At 54.4% G+C, this 25,244-nt stretch overlaps 1 protein-coding gene across 2 annotated transcripts in view; it reads right to left on the minus strand.

Annotated features, from left to right (window-relative positions):
- PPP2R2C (protein phosphatase 2 regulatory subunit Bgamma) overlaps nucleotides 1-25,244 on the minus strand; it is a 139,672-nt gene that overhangs the window by 23,605 nt on the left and 90,823 nt on the right. For both annotated transcript variants that reach the window (XM_007172929.2, XM_007172930.3), the window contains exons 5-6: nucleotides 21,629-21,806; nucleotides 3,753-3,917 (exon numbers count right to left, since the gene is read on the minus strand). In XM_007172929.2, coding sequence (XP_007172991.2) covers nucleotides 3,753-3,917; nucleotides 21,629-21,806 — 343 coding nt within the window. The remainder of the gene's footprint in view (nucleotides 1-3,752; nucleotides 3,918-21,628; nucleotides 21,807-25,244) is intronic.

The following is a 25,244-nucleotide window of genomic DNA, read 5'->3' on the forward strand; positions in this document are numbered from 1 at the left end:
GCTCTCAGGACTTAATGAGATGTAAACTTCGAGCAGCACCTGGTGTGTAGCAAGCCCTTGACCAATGTTAACTGCGGTTCCTGCTTCACCCAGCATCGGGCTGTCACAGAGTAGGGGTTCCACCAGGGGGAGCGATTGCCATTACCACCTATTCTAGGGAATCTTCGTGCTTGGGCACAGCCCTTCCTTTTGGCAGACTCTGTGCTGTGAAAAGCAGAAATAACTGCCTATTTTGAGGATTCAAGCACAGTCGTTTCCATGGTTACCCTGTCCTAATGACTAGCAGACAAAAGACCCGGATTTCTACTGCTTTGGAGAAAGACAGCAAGCTGTGGGCTGGGTAGCAGTAGCTCGTGCTTCCTGGCTCTGCCCTTGATGGGGAGGAGCCTGGGGAAGCCACTGCATTTCTCTGACCTCGGTTTCCTCATCTGCCCAACGGCAGAAGTCAACACGTGATCCACTTGTGATCCGGGACGCCCTTCCTTCAGTGAACAGAAAATCACAGTCTTATCGGTTGAGAAAATGATGCTGTGACCATTCATCTCTGGGGATGTCTCTATCAGCCATCCCCTGAGTTCTGAGTAGTAACTGAATAAATGGATAGAAGTGAGATGCAAAGAACGGGTCCTAACCTCCAAGTCTCTTTAAAAAAAGACCTGGCTCCAATAACAACCATTTGTTCTGATTAAAAATAACAACCTAATTGGCAATCGTCTCCTTGCCAGACAGGGCTAAGAACAAACGCGATCTGGAGAAAGCAGACAGCAGGGCAGATATCTCCTCTACTCACGGCTTATGGCAAATTAAATGAGGGAAGGAAAACAGAAGCTGCAATGTATTGTACAAAGACTGGTGAACAATCCTGTCACTGGCATTAATGAGAAAGTGCAGAATATTGAGTTTGAGAATGAAAAGAAAATTCTAGAAAAATTTAAAATACATTTTTGATGCAAATTAACTCTCATAGAAAACCTATATAAACCAATAATCAAAAAAGATTTACACTTGAGTTTTACTAAGACTTCAAGGAGCTGATATATTATACTAAATATTCTAGGGAAAAAAAGAGAAACCAGCCAGCTCATTTTACAAGAGAACAATCATCTTAATAAAACTGGGCAAAGAGCGTAGGCAAAGAAAATTAAAGGCCGACTTCATCTATGAATATTTATGCCAAAAGCATAATTTTTGCATTTATGCAAAAATTTCCTGCCCTCAGTGTCACCAGGCACTGAAAAAGGTCAGAAGGTGCGATGTCCCTCCCTTCATACCTTGGCCGTGCCAAAGCCTTCTGGAACTTCTGGAGAGGCAGACTTCTCCGTGGCCCTATAGTTAATTAATACTCACTGCAGCCCCAGGAGAGGGGACGAGAAATTCAATGGGGTTGAGTCATCAAAATAAAGTTACAGCTCTTGCACTTGACTTTGTGGGCTGATTCACATGCAGCTGCACACCACCAGGCGTATGACGAGGACGTGCCTGGAATCTACGCTTGTGTGCCTGGGCTGGGGATATGTACGAGTGGTGGCCGCCCTGGTGGGTGGCTGCTTGTTCAGACCCCAGGGAACCAGCTAACACAGTACAGAAGCCGAGAGGGGCTCTGACTCTCACATCCAGCCCACGAAGAACGTCATTCAAGCAGCGTGGGCGGACACAAAACCATCTCTATTCTCCCTAAATTCCAACCTTCCTGCACACACACACTCAGGGACAATTTCTGGAAGTATTTCTTTCCATGCTTTTCTGTTTCCATTCTTTCGGTGAAGTAGCCATTGCCTTGCTTTTCTCCCCCACGGAATCTTTAAACATCATTCCCCCATGTCATTAAAAACCTCCTAAGTCAGTATTTTAAATGTCTGAACAATATTCCATTATACAGACATCATCATCTGGCCACGCTGGTGCCTTCCCATCTTGGAGGCTTTGCCCCTGCAGTGTCCCCCTTCTAGAAGATTCTTCCCCCAGAGATCTGCATGGCGCACTCCTTCAGCACCTCAGAGAGACTGTTCCACTGTAACCTCCTCAGTCAGTGGCACTGACATGACCCTCCCTACACTCTGCTTTTCTGGCGGCTGTTTACACCACTCACCACTTCTGGACATCACATCACCTAGTTAGGAGTTTATTGTCTGTCCATTGGTTCCTGCTGCACCCCTGTGTCAAGCATAGTGCCTGGAGCATGGCAGGTACAGACAGCCTGCCTGGATGGTCTGTGTGCCCCGCTGGCCCCCGCTCCACCCAGAGAGGGAGATCTGCCCTCGCCGCCCTGAGAGCTGACAGCTCAGCCCTCGGGAGAAGGCTCGGCGCACAGAGAAGGGGTGTTCCCAGGGTTCCTCTGGGGGAGCCCTGGGGCTCGTGGACGGGGGACTGCAGCTCCAACAAGTGCAGACCCAGACAGCGGACATCCTGCCTGGCTGTGGACAGGAGGAAAGCCGGGCGAGTGTGTGGACAAACGCGGAGAAGGGGGCTGGGGTAAGACTAGGGGACAGAACTTGGCCGAGGAGGGAGGAGGGGCTGGTGGCTGCAGACAGTCCTGGGCCTGAGTGCCTGGGGGCTGGGGCAGTACTGTCCTCTCTGGCTGCCCAGGGAAACCAGGCTCCCGGGGGGAAGACAGTGACCCTGTCCCTCCCGACAGCCCTCTGCCTCCTTCACCCAGTCTTTGATAAAGCCCTCCAGGGGCCAACTGGCCACCACTCATTCATTTGTTCACTCGTTCATTCGTTCATTCATTCAACAAGTGTGTATTTCCAGACACTGCTGTAGGCACTGGGGTGGATACAGAGATGAACTGAAGCCCCTGTCCTCCCGGCTGGGGCCATGTCTGCCCCCTGCCCCCTGCTACTCCTGCAGTCATCCAGGGACGACCCTGTGGCCTGACCCTCTGCCTTCAGGTGTCTCTGGGGAGCACCGCATCTGTGGGCAGAACCGCGTCTGTGGGGAGCACCGCGTCTGTGGGGAGCACCGCGTCTGTGGGCAGCTGCCGCACAGCCCAGCACCAGGCAGCTCAGCCCGGGGGTGAGGAGCACCGGTTGGGGTGTCCCAGAGTCCCGGGTTCCAGTCCCACCCTGCCACTTTTCAGTGTGGGTGACCTGCGCCCTTCCCTGAAGGCTCAGTTTTGCCCTCTGTGCGGGACCCGCTGGGAGCTCGTGTGACGATGAGATGAGATGATGCAGGGAGAGAGAGAGGTGGAGCGCCTGACTCAGAGTGTCCAGTGTGAGCTCTTCTGTGGCGGTGGTGGTTGTCTTAAGAGGTTCCCTTGGACCTTGGTCAGCCCCGAATCTCCTTGGCACCTCTGTGGCAGCCCCGTGGCTGGCCCTGTGGCGGGTTCCAGCATGAGGTGACCCCAAGGAGTGCATAGGCTGCTGGGGGAGACGAAGCAGCCACAGAAAATTCCACAGGGTGTGGCTAGTCTGTGAGAGGAAAGCTTTGGGGGTTCTGGGGGTTCAGAGGAGGGACCTGGCCCAATGTGGAGATCAGGGAAGGCTTCCTGGAGAAGGTGACAGCTGAATGTGGTCCCTTCTTGGCTTCCAGTGCCCAGCTCGCTCCCTGGCCCTCGTCTGTGGAGGGACTTGGGGTGGAGGCAGTGGGTGGCAGGACCAGGTGCCCCCTCCAGCAGCACTAAGGAGACACTGAGTTCCCCCCCAGCCCATCCGGAACACCCCCACGCCCCGCCCACCCCGCCGGGCTCCAGCACCGGGACGGCCCCGCCCACGCCTACCACCGCCGGGGCCCTGGCGGGCATGCGCACTTACGTTTGGAGTGCTTGTCGCACAGGGCGGCCGCACGCATGTCGCAGAGGCGCAGGGAGCCCTTGCTGCTGCTGTAGACGAAGAGGTTACAGTGGTGCGGGTGGAACTCGGACGCGGTGATCACTTCCGTGAGGTCCTCCATGTTGGCCGGCTTGATGTCCACGATGTCTGGGTGGCCGAGTCAAGGAAGGGGCGGTGAAGGAAGGGCGCCCTCGCGGCTCTGCCTCTCCCAGCTCGGAGACCCTCGGGTTTCCCGACGCCTCTCCTCGGCGCACCCACCTGCCCCGCGTCTGAGCTGGCTCCGTTCCTGAGACTCCTGGACAAACACCCCGCCACGGAGTCCCCAAGCTGCAGACCTGACTGTCGTCGGACAGCCTGCTGGTTGTCCCTTCTGGGTGCCCGTCCACTGTCCCCATAAGGCGGGACTGCCGCCTCCTTCCTGACCTGTGCCCTTTCTCCAGCCAGTGCCCATCCGCTGCCCGGCCCCACGCAGGGCAACCCTTGAGGCGTCTCCCCTCTGCCCCTCCTCTTTCAGTTGCCAAGCAAGAGGCCAGGAGCGTTTGTTGAGTGCCTACTACATGCTGGGCTGTGGACACACTAGGTGAACAACTGCACTTCTCCCCGTCACTCTGTGAATCGTGTCTGAGCTGAGTGGACAGGTATCCGTTGGCTCCCCTCCCCCCTCTCCCCCGCCCCCCCACCCCCCCCACCCCGCACCCACTCCCTTCCGCCCACAGCATCAAGACTCTGCTTTGGGGAAAAGGTTCTCTGCCTTTCTGGGTTTTCAGCTCTAATCTGTGCCTTCCATTTCCACTCACAGTCACCACGAGGGATAAGCATATGGTGTCACATGTGCCAGTGGAGGGGCTCCAGACTTGGAATACTGGGAACGCTGGGAGGCAGCTCTGTCGTCTCTGCGGGCTGGGTGGTGTGGAGAGGAAGGGACGGCATCTGCTGCCATGACAAGGGGAAACCCGGAGACTGGGGCGGGGGCAGACGGCCCCAAAGACAGAGTGGATGGAGAGAAAGATCTGTCAGTACCTTTAGAATCCTACGTGAGGATTCACCCGAAAATGGTAACCCCTGGACGGTTAAATATAGGACCCAATAAGTCCATTTTCTGTTTAGCGTCAAGAATTTTGTTGCTTGGAAAGGAAGTATCTCTGACTGAAATGCTGGAGCCCAGAGAGGGTAAACAACTTGTCCAGGGTGACTCAGCAGTAAGTGGTGAGGCTGGATTCCTGTCCATTCGCGGTTGCCTACAATAGCAAATCATAACCCCTTGCTGTAGCGTCTAAGGCCTGGCATACCCTGGCCTCTCTCTACCTTTCCGGCTTCAGATCCTACTAGTGGCTCTGCCCTATAGGCACTTTCCTCTCGAACAGCGACACCTTCAGTCTCTTGTCTCCCCAGCCCCGTGGGGGCTCTGCACAGCCCTTCCCTCTGATGGAAATGCCCCCTCCTCCCTCTTCTTTGCATGTGAGCTGTGGATTCAGAGAATGCCAGCTCTGCCACCTCCTGGCTGTGTGATCCTGGGTGAGTCCCCCCACCATCCAACCAGTTCCCCATGACTCAGTTTCCTCATCTGTAAAATGGGCTATCAGTTCTATCCTCATAGGTTTGCTGTGAAGATAAGAAGAGGCAAAGCCCTTGGCAACTGCCTAACACATCGCAGAGCCCAATGAATGTCAGTTGCTCTTATTATTTTTTATTATCTGGAAAATACTGATTGAAACTCTGACATTCATCTGCTGTCAGCCCCCCCTCCTCCACCTGCCCCAGGCTACTTCCTCTCTCAGTAAGAAAGAAACATTTTCTGACTTCTGTAAACAGTAGAATTTATAAAACATCAGAAAAGATGGTTGAATCTGTGCAATCAGAGGAGGGTCTCTCTGCAGATGCTCAAATCTTGCTTGCTAGAAGCACACCATTAACCAGAAACTTAGAATCACATCAAAATAGAAAGAGAGGGAAAAAAGGAGCTATGTCGTCAGTGCCTTAATTGGTTTCCCAGGAAACTGTGGTTTTCTGGTACGATAAGAAGCAGAGATTAAATCATGAAAAAGTGAGACTAAAGGTTGAGAGAGAAAAACAGCCAAGACTTCTGGAATGTGAATTCCATCAACATCAACCTGCAGCCCCATCCTTCTCAGCCTGAGCCCCCGCTGATGACTTTGCCTGCTTAGAACGGCTTTAATTTCCTACTGAACTTAAAATGGTGTCTGGAGAAAAAGTGCCGTCGTTTAAGAAATGCACATGAGTACAGCACCTGTCAGATGTTCTGCAAACCGGGACTGAGATTCTCCCACAGGACTTGGGACACCAAAGCCAAAGAGGGCCTGGGAGAAACAGAAGTGCCAGGCCTTAGGGCACACAGGTCAGGTTTGAGCCCCGGTTGTGTCACTTGTCAGGGGATGTGGGTTTTTACCGTGTTTCACTCCTCAGGGAGTGAAGATGCCTTGCCTTGTAGGTGGTTCCCTGAACATCCCAGGGAGACCTGTCATCCGGCCTGAGGGGGCTCAGGCCACTGTGACTTGTTGCTTTTGCCAGTGAATGGAGGGCAGAAGTGACAAGTGATGCGGGTCACTTCCAGGCTGAAGTTCTGAGAGCCAGCACGTGCTGTGCCCTGAGCCTCAGGGGACAATGGGCAGGCTCCTGTCACCTCTGCGACTTTCTGACTGTTGCTTCAGGATCACCTAACCCTCTTGACTGAGCCAGTGTCCAAACTCTTTCCTTCCCGGCCTCAAGCTGTTCTAGAATCCAGTCCAACAGAGAAGGGATCAGAGGTATGATGTCTGAACTCTGGCTCGTGGAGACCGAAACTGGGCTTTATGAACCATCTTTCTAACCTGGGAGGCCGTGGACGCCAGTGGCTGGAGAGAGGGCAGTGTGGTGGCGTGCAGCCTCCTCTCCCAGGCCCCCAGACCCTGGTCCCAGACTCACGTAGGGGCCAAGGCCACGCAAATGGGTGTTGCCTTTGGCTGGATCATAGTGGACGTGCTTCCTGCTTCCTGTTTCCCGTGACCCGCATCACTCTAACCGCTCTTGACAGCCTCACAACAACCATGTTCAGCTGTGGCCTGCCTTCTGCAAACGCTTGCTAGAACTCTGAACGAGGCCATGATGGCTAAGTCTGCGGGGTTCAGTCATGTTTGCAGGCTCTACAGCTAACATGCCTGAACCAGGGCTACACAGAGCCGGCTGAGGGGGGAACCCACGTGGACCGGGGACCCTGTGCATGGGCTGAGGAGACAGAGTCTCCGATGCCTGGGTCCCATCAACAGCCGTGGACCACGGCTCTTACAGCCTATGCATCACTCGGGGAATCTCTCTTGCTGCTTCAAACAAAGGACTGGATACAGTGGGTGCTGGGGAAAGATGATGTGAAGCACAGAGCTTCATTTCCACCTGATGCTGGGGGAGGAAGACAAAAGCACGGTCATGGCCAATGTGTGCCTCTGAATCCCAGGGCCCACAGCCTGACCCAGCACCTCCAGGACAGCACAGCGTCCTTCAGGGCGTGGCCATCCCACCGGGTCTACCGTCACCCAGTCCCGGGACGGCTTCTCCAAGACCTCTGGCTCCGCTCGTCTCAGGACGAGGATCTCCCTGTGGGTGCCAGCTCCTCACTGGCCATTGGGTGTGTGAGAGCCAAATTATCGAGAGGGGCTGTCCCTACTGAATCCCTATGGTTACATCACAGAGCAGGGGCCTGGAGATGGACTCCTGACCAGCGAAGTGGGCGTGGAGAAGCCTCCAGAGCACGGTAATTACGTCCCAAACAGACACCACAAACACTCCTCCGGGACTCCCACCTGAGTGGCCACATGCCTGTGGACTTTGAGACACTTGACCATACACAGTGGCCTGGACTTTGGCAGGACCAGTGCTGGGTTGGAAGTTGGGGGCCTTGGGCCAGGTGTCTGGTTTTACCTCTCTCTGGAATGTTCAGTTCCACATGCAGAAATCACTTCCATCTGTAAATCTCGGTTTTCCCTATCTGCAAAATCAGGGCTTGAGTATGACCCTGGAGTGCCCTTTCATTTCGAGGATTAACCCACAGGTGGCTTCCCCCATGCCCACTTCAGAATCAGCTGCATGAATCCCACGTGTAGCCGGTGCTTTTTTCATGGCAGGACTGACCTCTCTCGGGAAGGAGCATAATTAGACTCATTTGCAAGCTCCCCTCCCCCCGGCAAAGCTGGATGAATTATTCATGTTCTATTTTTCCATCTAATTGTACACCAAGTGTCTGATGGCTTTTTGCTTAACTTTCAATCACACTTTGGCAGCTTAGAATGATTCTCCCTCCTAGGAAAGTTTGTCGGACACAGGTAGGCGGAGAGGGGAGCAGGTCACGCGGAGAGGATGAAGGGAGAAGGTAGACTAGCTCCGGTCCCCACCCCTTGGCTGAGCGCGATGTATTTTTCTCCAGTGCAGTGTGTTGAATGGTGCCTCCCCCCTGGCCCCCCAACCCAAATACATGTCCACATCCTAACCCCCAGAGACTGTGAATGTGACCTTATTTGGAAAAAGGGTCTTTGTAGATAGGATCAAGTTGAGGGTCTCAAGATGGGGTCTTCCTAGATTACCCGGGTGGGCCCTAAATCTGATTACAAGTGTTTTTATAAGAGACACCGAAGGAGAAACAGAGACACCAGAGGAGAAGGCCATGTGGCATCTGAGGCAGAGGCTGGGGTGATGCCTTGGGCTGCAGGAGCTAGGAGAGGCAAGGAAGGATCCTCCCCAGGAGGCTTCAGAGGAACACAGCCCTGATAACACCTTAAGTGCAAACTTCAGGCCTCTGGAACTGTGAGACGATAGATTTCTGTTGTTTTAAGCTGCCCAGTTTCTGGGAAGTTATGGCATCCACTGGGAACTCAGACACCCAGTCTGCTTCCTGGAAGCTGGGGAAAAGACACGGGTGTAATGCTAGTTATCACGGACAGCTTCCTCTACCTCCATTCCAGACCTCTTCCTTCCCTGCAGTTCCCTGTTTTAGCAGCCCCGGCCCTGAAACGCAGAGCCAGGAATCAGGGCAGCTTCTGGATCCCTCCCTCTCCCTCCATCACATCCAACCTGCCTCCGCGTCCTGTGCTCGTCCTCCTGGAGGTCCCTCTGCTCTGGCCCTCGGCCCAGGCTGCTTAAGCCTCAGTGGGGCTCCCCGCCTCTGGTTAGCCCCCCAGTCTCAGCTAGAGTGAACTCCCTAAAATGGGGGTTAGGTTCCCCTACTCCCCACCCACAAGAGAAGGCCTTCTATTCAGGCTGCAAATACTGGCTGACCTGTTTCACTCATCTGAGTGCTGCAAATACTATTCAGGCTGCAAATACTGGCTGACCTATCTGTTCCACTCATCTGAGTGCAGGCAAAATCCTGCACTCAGTGGGGCTCCCCGCCTCTGGTTAGCCCCCCAGTCTCAGCTAGAGTGAACTCCCTAAAATGGGGGTTAGGTTCCCCTACTCCCCACCCACAAGAGAAGGCCTTCTATTCAGGCTGCAAATACTGGCTGACCTGTTTCACTCATCTGAGTGCTGCAAATACTATTCAGGCTGCAAATACTGGCTGACCTATCTGTTCCACTCATCTGAGTGCAGGCAAAATCGTTTATACCCCAAGCTCCAGTTTATACCAAACTGGTACCTGTGCCCACCTGAGATGCCCTGCGGGCTGATCAGATGGCTTCACATCTGTGTCTGGTCAATCCTCTCCACGTGTGAGTGAGGTGCCCCCCTTTCTGTGGATGAGGAAATGGGGGCTCCGCAAAGGGAAGCCACTTGCTCGGGGCCAGGCAGAGGGGGACCAGCCTGGGACTGGGACTAAGTTGAGTCCAGAACCTGCAATACGCAGTGTGCAGTGTGCAGTGTGCAGTGTGCTGTGACTTGTGAGGCAAAGCAGAGCGGGGACGAGAACTCTGGCCCCTGACAGCCTGGGGCAGAATCCAGGCTCTGTCTGCTTGCTGGCTGTGTGTGCAAGTTTCTGAATCTCTCTGTGCCTCAGTTACCCCAAGTTCAAAATGGCAATGGTACGCCTTACCTCCTAGGGTAGCGGTAGGATTAATTAAGATGGTGCACGTGGTGTGCTGAAGACAGGGCCTGGAGAGGGGTACATGCTTTGTAAGTGAACTCCTAAGAAGGCATGTGGCATAACACTGCAGGCAAGGGCTGACTGGCTGTCAGGGGGCCTGGATGCCAGGCTTAAATCTGCCTTTAATCCATGCGGCGCCTCCCTTGGGCCAGTCACTCAACTTCTGTGGACCGGTGTGAGCTGAAGCTCCAGGAACACGAGAGGAAAAACACAGCCACGGGAGCGTGGACAAGTGGGCAGGAGGGCCTGCCGCCTCCCTGGGGCACCCAGGGGCCTGGGAAGATAGCTCTGGTTGCGGGCAGCTGTCTGACTCCAGCCCCTTTTCCTTCAGTGGCCAAGTGTGAATAAGCACACATGTAACCCTCTAGACCAGGGGTTGGCACACATTTTCTGTAAAGGGCCAGAGAGTAAATATTTTAGGCTTAGCAGGCCACAAGATCTCATCTCATCCAGGCTGCTGAACTCCGCTTTTGTGATGCAAAAACAGCCACAGACACTGTGGAAATGAATGGGTGTGGCCGTGTTCCCATCAAGCTTTATAAACTGGTGGATTCCTGCGCCCACCTCTCCCCACTGGGCTACTCTTTGCTGACCCCAGGTTTAGAAGAGGGATTGCAATCTTGCTGTTGTAACAGAAGCCTCCCTTTACTGCTAGTGTGTAAGACGCCTGGGGGTCAGTAAAGCTCAGAAACAGGGGTTTGTCCTGTTCCATTCCAGAAGGAAGGTCGTGGTTCTTACTGCCAAGGACACAGGAATGTAATCCAGGTGAGCCTTTGCAGAGTCATCAGGTTTGCAGAGATTTTTATAGGAACTCCTTCATCTCTCGCTGCCGAGAGCATCGCCTGGTGCTCTGAAACCAGTGGGGTGACACCAGCACCAGGCACCACGGCCGATCAGTTCGAAGCCACACCGCTCCGTGGGATCCCACTCGGAGGGTCCTGAAACTCTGCAGAGAAGGTGGCTATGCTGCTGTGGCCCTCACTCCTTTGAGGTGTGAGGTGCGCTTCTCAGAGCCTTGGTCTCCCTTACCCATCCCAGGAGCACCGGTACAAGGGCCGTCACTCATCCCCTGGGCAAATCTCCGCTGACCATAAAATGAGTCAGGCACGTGAAATGAATAAACGTCATTGGTTCGTTCCACCGAGGGGCTCCAATGAGAAATAGGTACGTAAAGCACTCCATAAATGCCAAAGAATTACACAAGTATCAACTTATGTGACGGGGTTTAGCGGCTATGCCACGACAAATGCTTGTAAAGACACAGCAAGTAACTGAGCTCTGAAACACAGTCAAACCCTTGGAGGGCTGGTGAGGGCGGCCCCCTTCAGGCCGGGCACCGGGATGTCCCTGCAGAAGGGACCGCCCACCCTCCAATCCCACAAAGGAGGAGAGGGAGATGAGGGTGGGGAGGTGACGGGCCCAGGGCCAGAGGTGGAGGCAGAGCAAGGATGGAATCCTGGCTTCCGAACTTCCAGCCTGTGTTCCTCCCACTGCCCGCTCTATTCTGGAGTGACTGCACCTCCACACAACGCGGAGTTCTCCCACGGGGTCAGCACCCGCGAAGGCCCTGCTGCTGGGGCTCGCTGGACTGGCTGTATCCTGGGCAAGCTGGATGTTGAGAGTGGGCAAGGGCTCCATGAGGAGAAGGGTGTGGCCTTGAGCTCCACTGGTTGAACTGAGCAAAGTGTGGTTTATCCAGATGTCCTGGGAGGAGCACACTCTGAGGAGGGGGAGGCTGTTACCATGGTGACCAAGCAGCCGCGGAGTAAGGATGGAGGCGGTTCTGCCACAGGCCACACCACACGAGGCGTCCTACACAGGCCCCCCAAGGACGCTAGTGTGGAGGGGCCTGTAGGCCTCCTGCACAGGGAGGCAGTCTCGCTGGGGCGTGGCCAGCAAAGCTGCTTTTTTTCAGCAAATTTTCTCCAAAAGATGACCTGGCTACAAACATGAACTGTGAGCCCTCCGGCCTCATCGAGTCAGATCCTCCGGGAGGTTCCGGGCTACCTGTGCCTCTGGTTTAGCTTGCTCAGGCCGCCATAGCGAGATGCCACAGTTGGGTGGCTTCAACAGTAGGAAATGATTCTCTCACAGCTGTGGAGGCTGAAAGTGCAAGACCAAAGTGTCAGCAGGGTTGGTTCCTTCTGAGGCTTCTCTCACTGGCTTGCAGGTGGCCATCGTCTCCCTGTGTCCTCATGTGGTCATCCTTCTGTATATGTCTGTGTCCTGATCTCCTCTTCTTATAAGGACACCAGTCATACTGGATTAGGACCCTCCCTAATGATCTCATTTTACCTTAATCACCTCTTTAAAGACCCATCTACAAATACAGTCATATCCTGAGGCGCTGGGGGTTAGAGCTTCAACATACAGATTTTGGGGGGACAAAATTCAGCCCACAACAGCCTCCTTCCCTTCCCTGCTCAGAACCTTATTAACTATGATGGTGCACTCTCACTCAAAGAGAAGAACCAGGTCGCTGGGGCCATGCTGGGCCGTGGGAGAAGGGCTGTTCTGAGTAACCGCTCACTGCGCAAAGCCCACTGAAACCCTGGAGTGTTTCCTCTGTGTGATGAGCCAGACTGCACACCTCTTCCAAAAGCCAGCTTATGTGATTCCCAAATGCTCAGACAGGCAAGAAATGACTTTTGAGTCACAAAAACCAGGGCTCGACAGTCTAGCTCCACCGAATAACAGCTGTGTGACCTCTGGAAAACTTCTCAGCCTCTCTGTGCCCTGCTTTTCTCATCTGTAGAATGAGTGGATGCCATCTGCTTTGCAGGGCTGTAATGGAGATTTAAGGGGATGACATCTCCTTCATCAAGGAGATAAAGGTCCTAGCACATGGCTGGTACTTTTAGCAACAATTAAAGTGAGTTAACTCAGAATCAGTATTTCTCTTCCTCTGAAACAAACATGAAATAAAGCGGGGTGCAAAAGGTATAATGTTTGTTGCCTGGAAGGACACTCTGGAAAGACAGTGAGGGTTTGTGCTGGATTACATGCCTGGGTTTGTATCCAACCCAGAGTTGGGAGGGGAAGCCCAAGGTGGGACAGAGCTTGGACACACACCTAGGTGGCTACCTTCTCATGGCACCGAGAAGGGGCAAACCAGACCCTGTCCCAACCTCTCAGGGCTCCTAGCCCAGCAGTGAAGCCAGATGTTAGCCCCATGATGGATGCTCCCGGAGAGACATACAGGGTGCATGTGATGAGATTTATAACAAGGCCCTGACTGGTCTGGAGAGTCAGGGAAGGGTCCTCTGAGGCAAAGGCATTAAGCCGAGGCCAGAGGGTGAGTAAGTTGTTATCCAGGCAGAGGGTCAGGCTGGGGGAAGTGTTCCAGGTGAGGGGGAAGCATAAAGCTGGGGAGTTGCAAGAGGGCAGGCTGCTGGAGCCCCAAGAGGGAGGGACAGAGGGCAGCTGACAGGGCTGTGGTCTGGGGTCGAGGGGGGTTTGATCAGGAGTGTGTTACAGAAGTGCCACAGCGGCCTTTCAGGAAGAGACAGGAAGCGCTATAGAGCTGCATGTCCCACCACCCAGAGGAAATGTTAGAAACACCAAACAGCTGCCAAAGCCCATGCATCCGGCCACTTCTGTTACGAATCAATCCCCACTCTGTCCTGCAACAGTGCAAAAAGCACCTGCTTCCCTTAGGATGTAAAACAAGAGCCAGAAACGTTATTGCATTGACAGAACTGGACGGACAATCTGAGTGGCTGAGGGCTAGGAGGGCCATGGGCAAGTGCACCCGCTTCGCAGAATGGAGAGAATGACAGCACCACCTACGCGAGCTGCCGCGAGGGTGAAGTGTAGCAAGTGCAGTGCGTTCAGCTCAGTGCCTGCAAGAAGTGTGCAATAACAGTGGCTGTCCTGGAGGTTGTTACCATCACGACTGAGAGGCAGTGTGGCGTGACAGTGACGTGCGTGGGTTCTGCGTCCAGATGCCCCAAGTCTGAATCCCACCCACTTGCCAGCTGGGTGACTCTGGGTAGATTACTTAACCTTTCTGTGGCTTAGTTTACTCCCCTGTAAAAGGGGGATGTTAATCTTGTCTACTCCACAGTGATGTCGGGAGGATTAAATAGGTGAGTATGTGCACGGTGACAGAGTGCTCTTTGGCACAGAGTAAGTGCTCAGTAAGAGGTGAAGGTGGTGTGGGAGGTGGTGAGGGTGATGGTGGGATGCAGCTCTGGTTTCGGATGGAGTCAGCACCATGGACAGCGCACAGGAGCCCTCGGCCGCAGCGGAACCCAACCAGCTGCCTGGCCTTGCTGAGCCCCCAAAGCAGTGGTGCTGATAACAGTTTAACAACGTGCTTTCTGGGTGAAAAGCTGATTTTGGAGATTCAGACTCAAGGCATTTCTAAGCAGACTCGCCCCACTTTCCTTATCTGTGGGAGGATGAAAAAAGGCAGCCTGTAAGGTGCTTGACAGTGGTCATGGGCTGGTGTAGGTCCTGTGTTTACAGCATATCAGCCCCTATACTCACCGGCCATTCTGCTCTCACAGCCCCCAGCACGGGAGGCACGCCCCTTTGAATGGAAGAGAAAGGTGAGGCTCAGAAGGCCTGAGTGACCGGCAGGGTCGCCGGGTGAGTGAGTGTTGAAGGCAGGGTTGAACCCCAGGCTCTAGGGTTTTGGCCAGCACAGACCCTGGCACATGGGGGGGCCTTGGTCGGTCCCCTCCTTCGCTCCCTGTGCACAAAATAAGCCCAGCCCACAGGTGGCCGAGTGCTGACCAAGATGTGGAACTGCTTCAACATCCAGCCTAGCTTCAGCACCTGCTGCATAAACGGGAATTAGAAATTTGTTCCAGGCTAAGGCTTGGTGTGATGCCAGCTTCCACCACGAGAAATCGCTCAGTGGGGAGAAAAATCAACTGAACCATCTTTAGAAGTCTCTGGGTGCTAAGAATAAAGCAGAGGTCCGTCAGCTGAGGCCCCCTGTGCAATCTGTTACCTTTAAGATGCTTCAAACTCAAGAAAAATCACCCAGAGCTGCCTAAGAGCCTCAGAATGTTGGCATTAAAGGACTGAGAGGTTGTTTAAACAGACGTGGAGATGGCACTGGGGGAAAAAGGGCTTCAATGACCAGAGAAGATGTCGGGATTTATGAGAAACAGCCTTAAGTATTTGAGGGGCCATCGTCTAAGGGGGAAAATAATACCGGCCAACTGCCAGGCCCCTTTATGTGAATGATTCCTTTACTCCTTACAAATATCCATATGTAAGGAATTTGGCCCATTTTGCAGTCATGGAAATCGATGACAAAGGAGGTAAAGCAACGAATCTGAGCCCAATTCTGCCAGAGCCCAGAGCCCAGACTGCTTCTCTTTAGTGTCTGGGGTCTTGGAGCCCCCCACCTTGGAGCCCAGGTTTGCAAGGAGGCATCTATATCCTAAGACCAGATGGAAACTGTGAATTTCCTCCCTCCAAAGTCACCACTTACAACCATTCATAAGCACCTACCATGTGCCAGGCCCTGCATTATGGGTGGGGACACAGAGAGGGCTCAGCCTGGGCTCTTAATCCCAAGGGTTTCAGCAGAAAATGGGGGAGGCATTCATACTAACAGATGATGAAAGCCCACTGTGACCAGCGAGTGTGGGCCCAGAGGGACTCGGACCAGCCTGGGAGGGGTGCAGAGTGGACAGAGCAGAGGTGACCAGGCAAAGGGGGCTGTGAGTGATGCATGTGGGCAAACGGGAGCCAGCCAGGCTACAGGAGGGAGAAAGGCTCCTCCAGAGAAGGATCAGCGGAAAGCAGGGCACTGCCCGCACCCCTGCAGCATGAAGGGAAACCCAGTGACGTGAAGGTGTGGGCAAGCCTGATGCACAGGACTCTGGGGAGGTGGGCAAAGGCTGGTCACCAAGAGCTGCCGGGCACTGTTGAGGGATCTGGACATTCTCCAGATGCTGCTGGGGACCACTGAGAGCTCTACACAGGGGACTGACGTGGTCAGACCAGAGGCTCTGATGAGCCACTCTCAAAGCTCTGTAGAGGGCCAGCTGGCTGGGCAAGGTGGGATTCAGGCAACGGTCCAGGCAGGAACGGTACGACCTGAGCTGGGCCTTGGTTAGGGTGGAGAGGAGGGCATGATTCCAGAGCCATCGGGGGAGAATGGAAAGAGCTTGGCACCTCTTTCCATTCTGTGGGTGAGAGAGAGGAAGGAGGCTGGAAGCCTCAGTGGCAGACAGAGGCGCTGCACCGTGTATGTGCCTGGCACACGGCAGAGGCTCAGGAAGTCCCAGGCTCCTCTCCCTCTGTTCAGAGCAGCCAAGTCTAGAATTAGAAGAGGAAAGGTCCTCTGAGTCAGCTTTATCACTATTCTTACTGGTGAAAACAATGCCCACTTTTTCTCCATTTTCCTTTCTCTTAAAAACCTTTGCTAAAAATCAATTCTGCCTAAGTAGAAAGTGTTACTATTTGGACACAAGGAGATGGTAACATAGCAGAAAACTCCCAGTGGCCTTGAGGACTGAACAGCAGCATCGGGGCAAATCGAGACATTGAAGAGCAAGAGTTAAAGGAATGTGAACCCCTAGGTCCAGAATCCCCCAGGAGGTACTTGCTCTAAAGGTGTTTCAAAATTCAGAGCAATTCCCCAGCTCAGCGCAGAGTCACAGCTGCCTTTCTGGCCTCCTCCCACGTTGGAAATGAAACGCCTTTTCTAATTACTTGGCTGCTATCAGACCCATCACCACACCTACGACCCACAGTCCTGACACCTTTCTTGCCAGGGGAGGCTGAACGCCATGGGACGGTGCCAGGTGTCTCTGCTCTGGGTCCCTGTGTCTTGTCACTCTGGTAGCCAAGCCGCAGCAGGCCATGGGGAGCGCCTCGTGCAACATCATTCCCTGATGAACTGATCTAATCAAGGGACATTTCCACAGCCACCACATACCCTGGAGATTCCACTCAGCTGCTTCTGTCTGCCTAATTGGTCCTTAGGTTCTACAGGCAAGGGCTGCCTTGAGCTCGGCCCTGGTGTCCCCAGCATTCTGTAATGTTCACACTCCCCTATCTCTAAGGGCCAAAACATTTGTATATTTTGATCAACTAGCAATTCATTTTCACAAAATTAAAGGCTACACACAGGTTTAACAGAGTTATGTGGCAAGATCTGCAGCCAGAGAAGCCCCTCTGGCATCCCACGGGGACCCCCAATGCACTGATGCTCCCCTCTTGTCACTAGCTGTCACCTCCTCACCTGGCTTAGATTCTGGAGCCAACCTTCATTTTCACTCCCTTGCATATGCCATCAGCCCCATGCCTGCATCTTCACTTTGCAAACCCACTACTCTGGCTCCCTTTCCACCTATTCTGCCCCTGCGGCCACGCAGCAAAACGTGGCTGGAGAAAAACTCACTCTACTGTGCTCACTGGTCCCACTCGTTCCCCACAGCACGTATCGCTTGCTCATGTACTGGATATTTTGCTTGTTTATTATACTAACGGTTTATCAACATTAAATTACATGTCCGTTCCAGGAGGGCATGGATCTTTGTCTCTTTAATTCAAGCACTGGGCACAGGGCCTGGCACACAGTAGGTGCTCACTAAATATACTGGTGAACGGTGTACCCTCCAGTGTGTGGACAGGGCACAATCTGTGTTAGGAGGTGAAGCTGGCAGTAGTGACTGGGCAGGTCTGCCTGCAGTCCTGGGATGGGTTAGTCCTCTTTCCTTAATAACAACTAACCTGTTCCAATGTCCTCTGGCCACCTCAGTCCAAAAGTCAGTTATGATACAGCCCCATATCTACAAAGTCTATATTTTAACCATCGATCTACCTCCTGGCTTCTTGCCCATGGCCACGCTCCACCCTACCCATCTCCATGTCTCCCTGGATCTACTCGGTCTCCTGGCTTCCAGACTCATCTGCTGGACTCCATTCCACCCACAACATATGCCCACAGCCCCAGGGGGCCCCCTGCAAGGTGACCAGTGCATCGATAGCTTCTTATCACCTGACAGCAGTTAGGGAGGTAGACAGTCTTCAGAACACAGACTCAGACACCAAGCAAGGCTTTCAGTTACTGATACTTTCTAGTCCTTTTGCTGAATGAGGGAGAAGGTCTCTGCAGGATCATATCTCTAATCTCTGAAGTACTTCTTCATCCCCACGTCTGACAGAAGGAACTAGCCTCAGGGTCTAACACGCAGCATTTACGGAGTCTGCACATATGGCTATTTAACTCGAAATGTGAATTCATTCAGACTGTATGAAATAAAAAATTCTGTTCCTCAGTCACCCTAGCCACATTTTAGGTACTCCATAGGCACACGTGACTGGAAGCCACCATACCGCACAGTGCAAATAGAGAACTTTTCCAGTATCACAGAAAGTTCTACTGGACAGGGCTGAAGATGGATTTTATTCCCATTTTTTTTTTTCAGGGCATTTATCTCTATAGCTACCTCCTATTTATGGTATGTGATATGTTTCACTTTCATTTATGGTAGTAAAATTAAAGTCCCTTTCAAAATGCATTTATTTAGGCAAAATTAAAGCTACTTGACTTAAAGAAAATTAATAAAAATTAGAAAAAGATTGGAAAAGCAAATGAAAGAACGCACGGTGTACAGATGTAGTAATAACTTGCAAAGGAGGTTTGCAAATGATCGATGTTTGGAGATCGTGGTCCCCAGGAGGAAGTCCCCCACTCACACCATCAGCCAGGCCCGCTGCAGCTGTCCCGGCCACCTCCCACCTTCCTGCCTCATCACGTCACCCCCACCCACCCTGGGCCCTTCGGTAGCCTCCTCAAGCCACTGGGAGCATCTTAACGCTGCCTCCTTCTCAGTCCTCCCTGGTAGCCCAGGCACAGTGTGTAGACCTGAGTTACAGCAAGGGTGGCACCGCTGGTACCACCCAGGTCAGGGCTGGGTCTCCCAGCAGTGCATGAGGCCCTTGAGGAAGAAGCTTAGTTTCTTTTATTTGTCCCTGTGTCCCCGGGGCTCAGCATGGAGCCTGGAACAGAAGAGGAACTGATGGTTAAATGAACGAAATTAAACAATCCCTTAGCTGCAGGGCTTGGCAATTTTTAAAGGGCCTCAGCATTCACGGTGTCATTGAGTCCTTATAATAGCCCAGGGAGATAAATTGGTCAGGGTTTACGGTCCCCACCCTAGTCCTAGGATAAGGAAACCCAGGCTCCAGGAGGCTGCAGCCCGAGGGCAAGGCAAGGAGTACTGGGCCAGGCCACAGGACTCTGTCCCGGGCAGGGGGACTTTGGGCCGAACCCCGGTCTCCCCAAGCCTGCATTTCCTCATCCGTAAAGTTGGGTGATGATAACATTGCCACTGATTGGCAGCTTTCATGCCACTGTGAGCGCCAAGTGAGACTGTGAATGGCAAGCTGCTCTGTAAACTGTAGAGTGCTGTGCAGGAAGCTGAGGACAGCTAGCCGCAGTCCCGTGAGTCCCACGCCTGCCCCGTTTGCAGACCTGGAGTTCCTGTGTGACTCCTCATTTTATCCTGCTGGGAAGCAGGTCAGCACCTCAGACTTGGCAGTGGATGTCTGTCTGTGCCGCCCACCACGAGGGGCCCCCAGCTCCTGGAGCAGTGCTTCTCCCAAGGAGACCACCCTTCCCAGATTCAGACACTGTGCTGGAGGTGGAGCTGACCCCTCGGGCACCAGGGAGGGTCCTGGCCAACCAGAGCATTGCACCCCCAACAGTAATGGGTTCAGGGGTGCCCCTGAGGCCCAGGCAGAGCCCACGGGGTGCCACCTGGGGACTTGGTGGGACAGTTCAGAGAGGGCGGGTCTCTTTTCTCCTGGACTTTACTCTGGGAGGGCGCGGCCTGAACTGCTGGTGTCAACTCACCACCGTGTGGAGGCTGAAGCCAGAGCAGAGATCAGAAGCAAGAAGCAGAGAGCCATCCCACGACACCGTCTGAGCCCCTGGATCTGTCTGCATCTGCAGCTCTCTTGGTTCCATAAGTCAGTAAATGTCTGTTTTGGGTGAGCCAGCTGGAGAGGGGTGTTCTGACCCCTGACTAGCTGGTGTCTGAGCACCAGGGATAGGGGTGGGACCTGCTGGGGTTTGAGCCTGAATGGAGGGTCCAGCAGAGGACCAGCCCAGCCTTGCCCTCTCCATCCAGCCAGACTGAGCTCCCACCCCTCAAAGCAGCTCCAGCCCCAGCTCCTCCTGGAACCTTCCCGACCACCCCGATTCAATTCTGCCTTCCTGGCCCTGAGCACTAAGGAGGGAGAAAGGAAACAGATGCTAATGTTTCCTGACACGCTTTAAGCACCGGTTTGGTGTTGGCGTGTCTCACAGGGGCTCGCTGAACGCTGCCGTCCTATGGGGGAAGGGTTAGTAACCGAGGCTCAAGAGGGGTGCAGTGACTCGCCAAGGTCACAGAGCTTAAGGTGGCAGAAGCAGACTCCCAGAGACTCACAATGGCTCCTCCGAAGCCCAGGCATTTGCCCTGCGCCCTCTTGCTGGGCTCAGGGAGCATCAGATGCTTGCTCTCAGCCCTCCCAGCTCCCCTCCTCCTGGTTCCGAGGTCTCCCTGCCCTGTGGTCTCTGGCCAGTTTCTGGCTCTCGGCCCCCCAGAAGCCATTTGTCACTCCTTCTCTCCTCCAAACCCCCCCGGACTGCTCCCTTCTCTGCCCCACTCCCTCCCCACCCAGTTCTGGCTTCTGCTCCAAGGGACACAGCCCGATCCTGACCTGTGAGAGGGCGGCACAGCAGGCACGACCCCCTGTGTTGGGAGCTTCTCGTGGCAGGAGCTGTATGGTCTCAGCTCCGGGTGTCCAGGGCCACCCGGCACCCAGCACCAAGTGGACAGTCAGAGACAGCTCTTGGGGGGGGTCATCCCACCTTCTTCCACCCCACGTCTGGGCAACATCCTTCACAAAGGGCAGTTGGGTGGAAAGGTTGGAAATGAGGACTTGGGGCTGGAGGGCCTGGGTTTGAACCCAGCTTTCCACTGGCTACTGTGAGCTTTAAGCAAGTTAGCCCGGGCTCTCTGTGACTCAGTTTCCTCGTCGTAAAGAACCTACCTCCCAGAATTACTGTGAGGATGAATCGAGTTCATATTAACACATGTTTATCAGGCACAGAACCTCACTGTGCATTATTACTATTATTATTACTGTTGTTGTTGTTATTTGTCTGTAGAGTAGTGACACCTGTAGGTAGTAACCTGCCTGCTCTGTCCACTGTAGCCCTCATTGGGCCAAGCCTCAGCCTGGGCCCCTCTTCAGGCCCATGTTCTTTCTTCACCAGTCAGTGGGGGCTGGAGTCAATCCTATAATCCTATTGCCCAGACACAGGGGGCCACCAAGCAGGGCTGCCTACCTTGACCCCATCCAGCCGGGCTTATGACACCCCAGGTGTCCCTCTAAGCCCTGGGCGGGACCCCAAGGTTGTTCATCAAACACTGATGCACCTGCCTCAGGCCCAGGGAGGAAGGTCCAGAGAAGCCTTTAGTCGACTGTCTCAGGGTGGTCGACCACCCCTTGTCCAGGAGGGCTGACCCAGGACTCCATCCCCTCCATGGTCCCCGGTGAGGCCCCCAGATGACGGGATGATGGCCACCCTGGAGGAGACGAGGGGTCAAATGTAACCCTTGGCAGCCACAGTTGTAAAGTTTTCATAAACTCATCATGATTCCAAACCTCGGCCTCATTCACACACTGTGAGCCAGGAGGCACCCCGCTGAAGAGGCTGAACAAAGCAGAAGCTCCCAAGCCAGCTCGCTTACAGCAGGCCAACTGACGTCCCACCCGGGAGCCACCCGGCCCGCGGCGTCAACGGTGGGGCCGCGGCAGGAAAGGATACTGAAGCTCCGGTCGGTGATGGCCAGGTGCCAGAGGTTGATGCGCAGGTCGTCCGCGGACATGTACGTCTCACAGTCGCTGTTGACGGAGATGGAGTTGATGTGGTAGGTGTGGCCATTGGCGAAGACCCTCCGGGGGCTCACCTCCACCATCAGATCCATAGGCTTCAGCACGGGCACCTGCAGAGGAGGAGGGGCGGTCAGAGCAGGGGGAGAGGTGATGGGGGAGGGGTGCTGGCAGGAAACGTCCAGGGCCACGTGATCAAAAGGAGAGGATAGGAGAGGCCAGGAGCGCGCCAGTGGGTGTCCATCCTGCCCGTGTCAGAAGTAAGCAATGCCACGTGGCCACGTCCATCAGCACCAGCCTTGCAGGGAAGCTTTGCCTCCTTTGCTTGGCCTCCTGGGATTGGTTCTGAACCTGCTGCGTGACTTTGAATGAATGGCTGAACCCCTCTGCACCCCAATTTCCTCATTTCTAAAATGGAAGGAGAAGATACCGTGGCAGAGCCAGATTGTCCACCAAACATTTGTGTCCCCTTGTCACGGGGAAGAGGCTGCCCAGGCAGGGACTACATTTCCCAGCTGCCCTTGCAGCTGGGTGTGGCCACATGACTGTTCTGACCAATGAGGTGTGAGCACAGTGATGCCTTGCACTTGGGAGCCAAGGCTTAACGGTTAAGAGGCAGCTGTGCCTTCTCCACCCCCTTCCCTTTCCACAGCCAGAGGTGAGGATCCAGGCTTTAGGGATGGAGGCACATGGTATGGAAAGAGCCTGCGTCCCTGCAGGAGAGCCGTGTGCCATCCAGGATGCCTATACCGGAGCTTTCCTGGAGTGAGAAATACATTTCTGTGTTCTCCGCCCTGGGGCTGTTACAGCCGCTGGTGTTAGTGGAACTCGTACAAACTCCCAGAGGCAGTGTCAGATAGCATGCCTTTGCTTCTCTCTGCACCCTCTGCCTGGAATGCTCACCCCCTTTGGACACCTAGTGAACCCCAACTCCTCCTGCAAGATCTGGAGTTAACAGCCCTTTGATGTACAGCCTGCCACACCCCTGCTCAGCCCCAGCACGCTGCACACACTGCTCTCAGGGCTCTCGGTGTGCACTGCGGGGTGTTTTGGGCACGACTCCCCGTTCCAGTAAACTGTGAGGTCTTCAAAGGTACAGACAGACAGACACGGCCTCATCGATCTCTCCCTGGCCTGGCCCCAGGAAATGAGGGCTGGCATTGACATCCCCATGTGACCGATGAGAAGACTGGATGCCAAGATGAACTGGGCTTCCTAAGTCACAGAGGCAGGAAATGACAGAGCCAGGACCAGAAGCCAGGTGTGACTGTGCCCAGGGCATCACGGTGCAAAGGTGTAGACCTGAAACCTGACTTCGGCTTCAACCCTGCCCGGCCGCTTACTAGTGTTACCTCCATTGCGGCCTTCACCTCTCTGGGCCTCAGTTTCCTTATCTGTAAACTGGGTAATGCTGGTGCCTGCTCAGGGCTTCTGTGAGGATTCCATGAGTTGATGCAGGTCAAGTGCGCCTGGAACATCGCTCGGTCCACAGTGCCCTCCTCCCCCTCCTCGGGAGGCGACTAGGGTGGCTGAGCCAGGGCTTACACAGCCACAGTTTCCAGAGTGGGCCCTGGGCGGGGGTGGGGGGGAGGGGGGTGCTGCAGGGGCAGTGGGAATTGTGCCCAGGAGAGAGGCAGCAAGGCCATCCTCGGAGTGAGGAAGAGAGCAGATTCTGGTGAAGGGGGATGCAGACCTTTGTCAGCTAACTGCAGGGCTCCTGAGCCCCGGGCAGCAAGCACCAGGTAGAATGGCATGAATCCAATCAGAACTGGGGGGCAGCAGGCGATGGGGGACCCACTGCTTGCACTCACGTGGGAGAGAAGATAATAGGCTGATACACGTGTGTGTGTGTGTATGTGTGTGTGTGTGTGTGTGTGTGGTTTCAGGAAGCAGTACGTGCTCTAAAGAAAAATAAAACAGGTGAGGGGATAGGGTGACAGGGCAGCAGGGGCTGGTGCCCGGCTGGAAGGGTGACCAGGAGGTGACATATGGGGAGGGGCTGAAACAGGCTGACGTGGGACCCTAGAGAATCTCCTTCTCCCAGGGGCCCTCCCCCAAACCCACCTACTCTTAGGCTGGGCCTGGGGCTCCCTGGGGTTCCCACGGCCCTGTAATCCCTCATTACGGCCTTGACCACGTGGTAAGTTGTTGTCTTCTTGTTTGTTTCCCCAATGGACTGGGCAGCACTTAGGGGCGCTGTGTGTCTTCTTGTGTTCATCTCTGTATCTCTGGTACTCAGCCCAGGGCCCAGCACAGACAGGTCTTCAGGTGAATGAGTAAATGGGTGAGTCAATGAACAAATGAGCTATGTCCCTCCCTGGGGGACAGCTGAGATGGGAGGTGACAGCTTTGGTGCTGCAGTGGGGGTGGGCAAGCACTAAGCGTTCCTTTTGGTACAAAGGCAGCTCTGCAGCCGCCATGAGATGTTCTCATGTACCAGGGCGCCCAGTGTGAGCCTGTGTGGGTGTGTGAGCCTGGGTGTGCATGCATGAGTGTGTCACTGTGCACATACATGTGCCCGAGTATGCATGTGTGTGTATGCAGTATCGGTGTGCATGCCCACCTGGCTCTGGGTGGTTCTTGTGTTGAGTCTGTGCTTCGGGACTGTCTGCCCGCGTGTCAGTGTTGGCGTGTCTGGGCCCCTCTATGGGGCCTTCCGCATGTCCGCCGGTGTCAGATATTCTACGTCAGCTCCGAATCTTGCCTTCTCTTCCCTCAGGGCATGGCCACCACCTGCTCTGGGGATCCCTGGAGTCTCTCTCAAGCCACACCTGCTCCTGGAGAAGGTCAGAGCATTGCTGGCCTAGCAAAGTCTCAGCATCTCAGTCTGCTTCCCCCTCCTTCCGGCAACGTTGTTTTCCCCTGGCAGCCTTGGAACTGTTCACCCAGTGCTCCAGCCATGCACTGCCATCCCCAGACCATATTTCAAAGCCAGAAAGCAAAGAGAGGAGAGGAAGAGGGAAGAGAAACCTGCCCTGAAGGTTTGGAGGTTTCATGAATAAAACTTTCCCCGCACCTGTGCTCTTCCAGAAGGCACAGTGTAGTCAAGGTGAAGGGCAGGAGGACAGGCACATGAACACTAAGGACAGAGCAGTGTGGGATGCAAAAGGCTAGAGGGGACAGAGAAGGATAAGGATTCATCTGGCTCGTGTAGGAAAGACTTTCAGAGGTGGAGGCTAATAGGGTTTTAAAGGATGAATAGGAGTTCACCAAATAAACAAGGTAGAGAAAGGCATTCCTGTGTGTCCCTGTGTCACAGAGCTGACCTCCAGTGTGGGGGTGACTCCATGTCTATTTCCTTGGGGGTCTGGGTACTCTTTGGGGGTAGGCACTCAATCTCACCTTGCTCAGCTCTGGGATCCCAGAGACCTAGCACAGGGCCTAGCAGAGAGCAGGTTCTCGGTAAATAACAGCTGCCTCTGGCACAAATGGCCCAGATTAGGTAGAGAGCTTCGCAGGGTTTGGGAGGCTTGGGTGAGCTGGGGAGGAGACAAGGTGAGAGGCCGGATGAGGAAAGACCCAGGCACCCACGTTCTTTCCCCCTCTCTTCT

The sequence above is a fragment of the Balaenoptera acutorostrata genome, chromosome 5 (assembly GCF_949987535.1).
Source record: "Balaenoptera acutorostrata chromosome 5, mBalAcu1.1, whole genome shotgun sequence".
Classification (NCBI taxonomy): Eukaryota; Metazoa; Chordata; class Mammalia; order Artiodactyla; family Balaenopteridae; genus Balaenoptera; species Balaenoptera acutorostrata.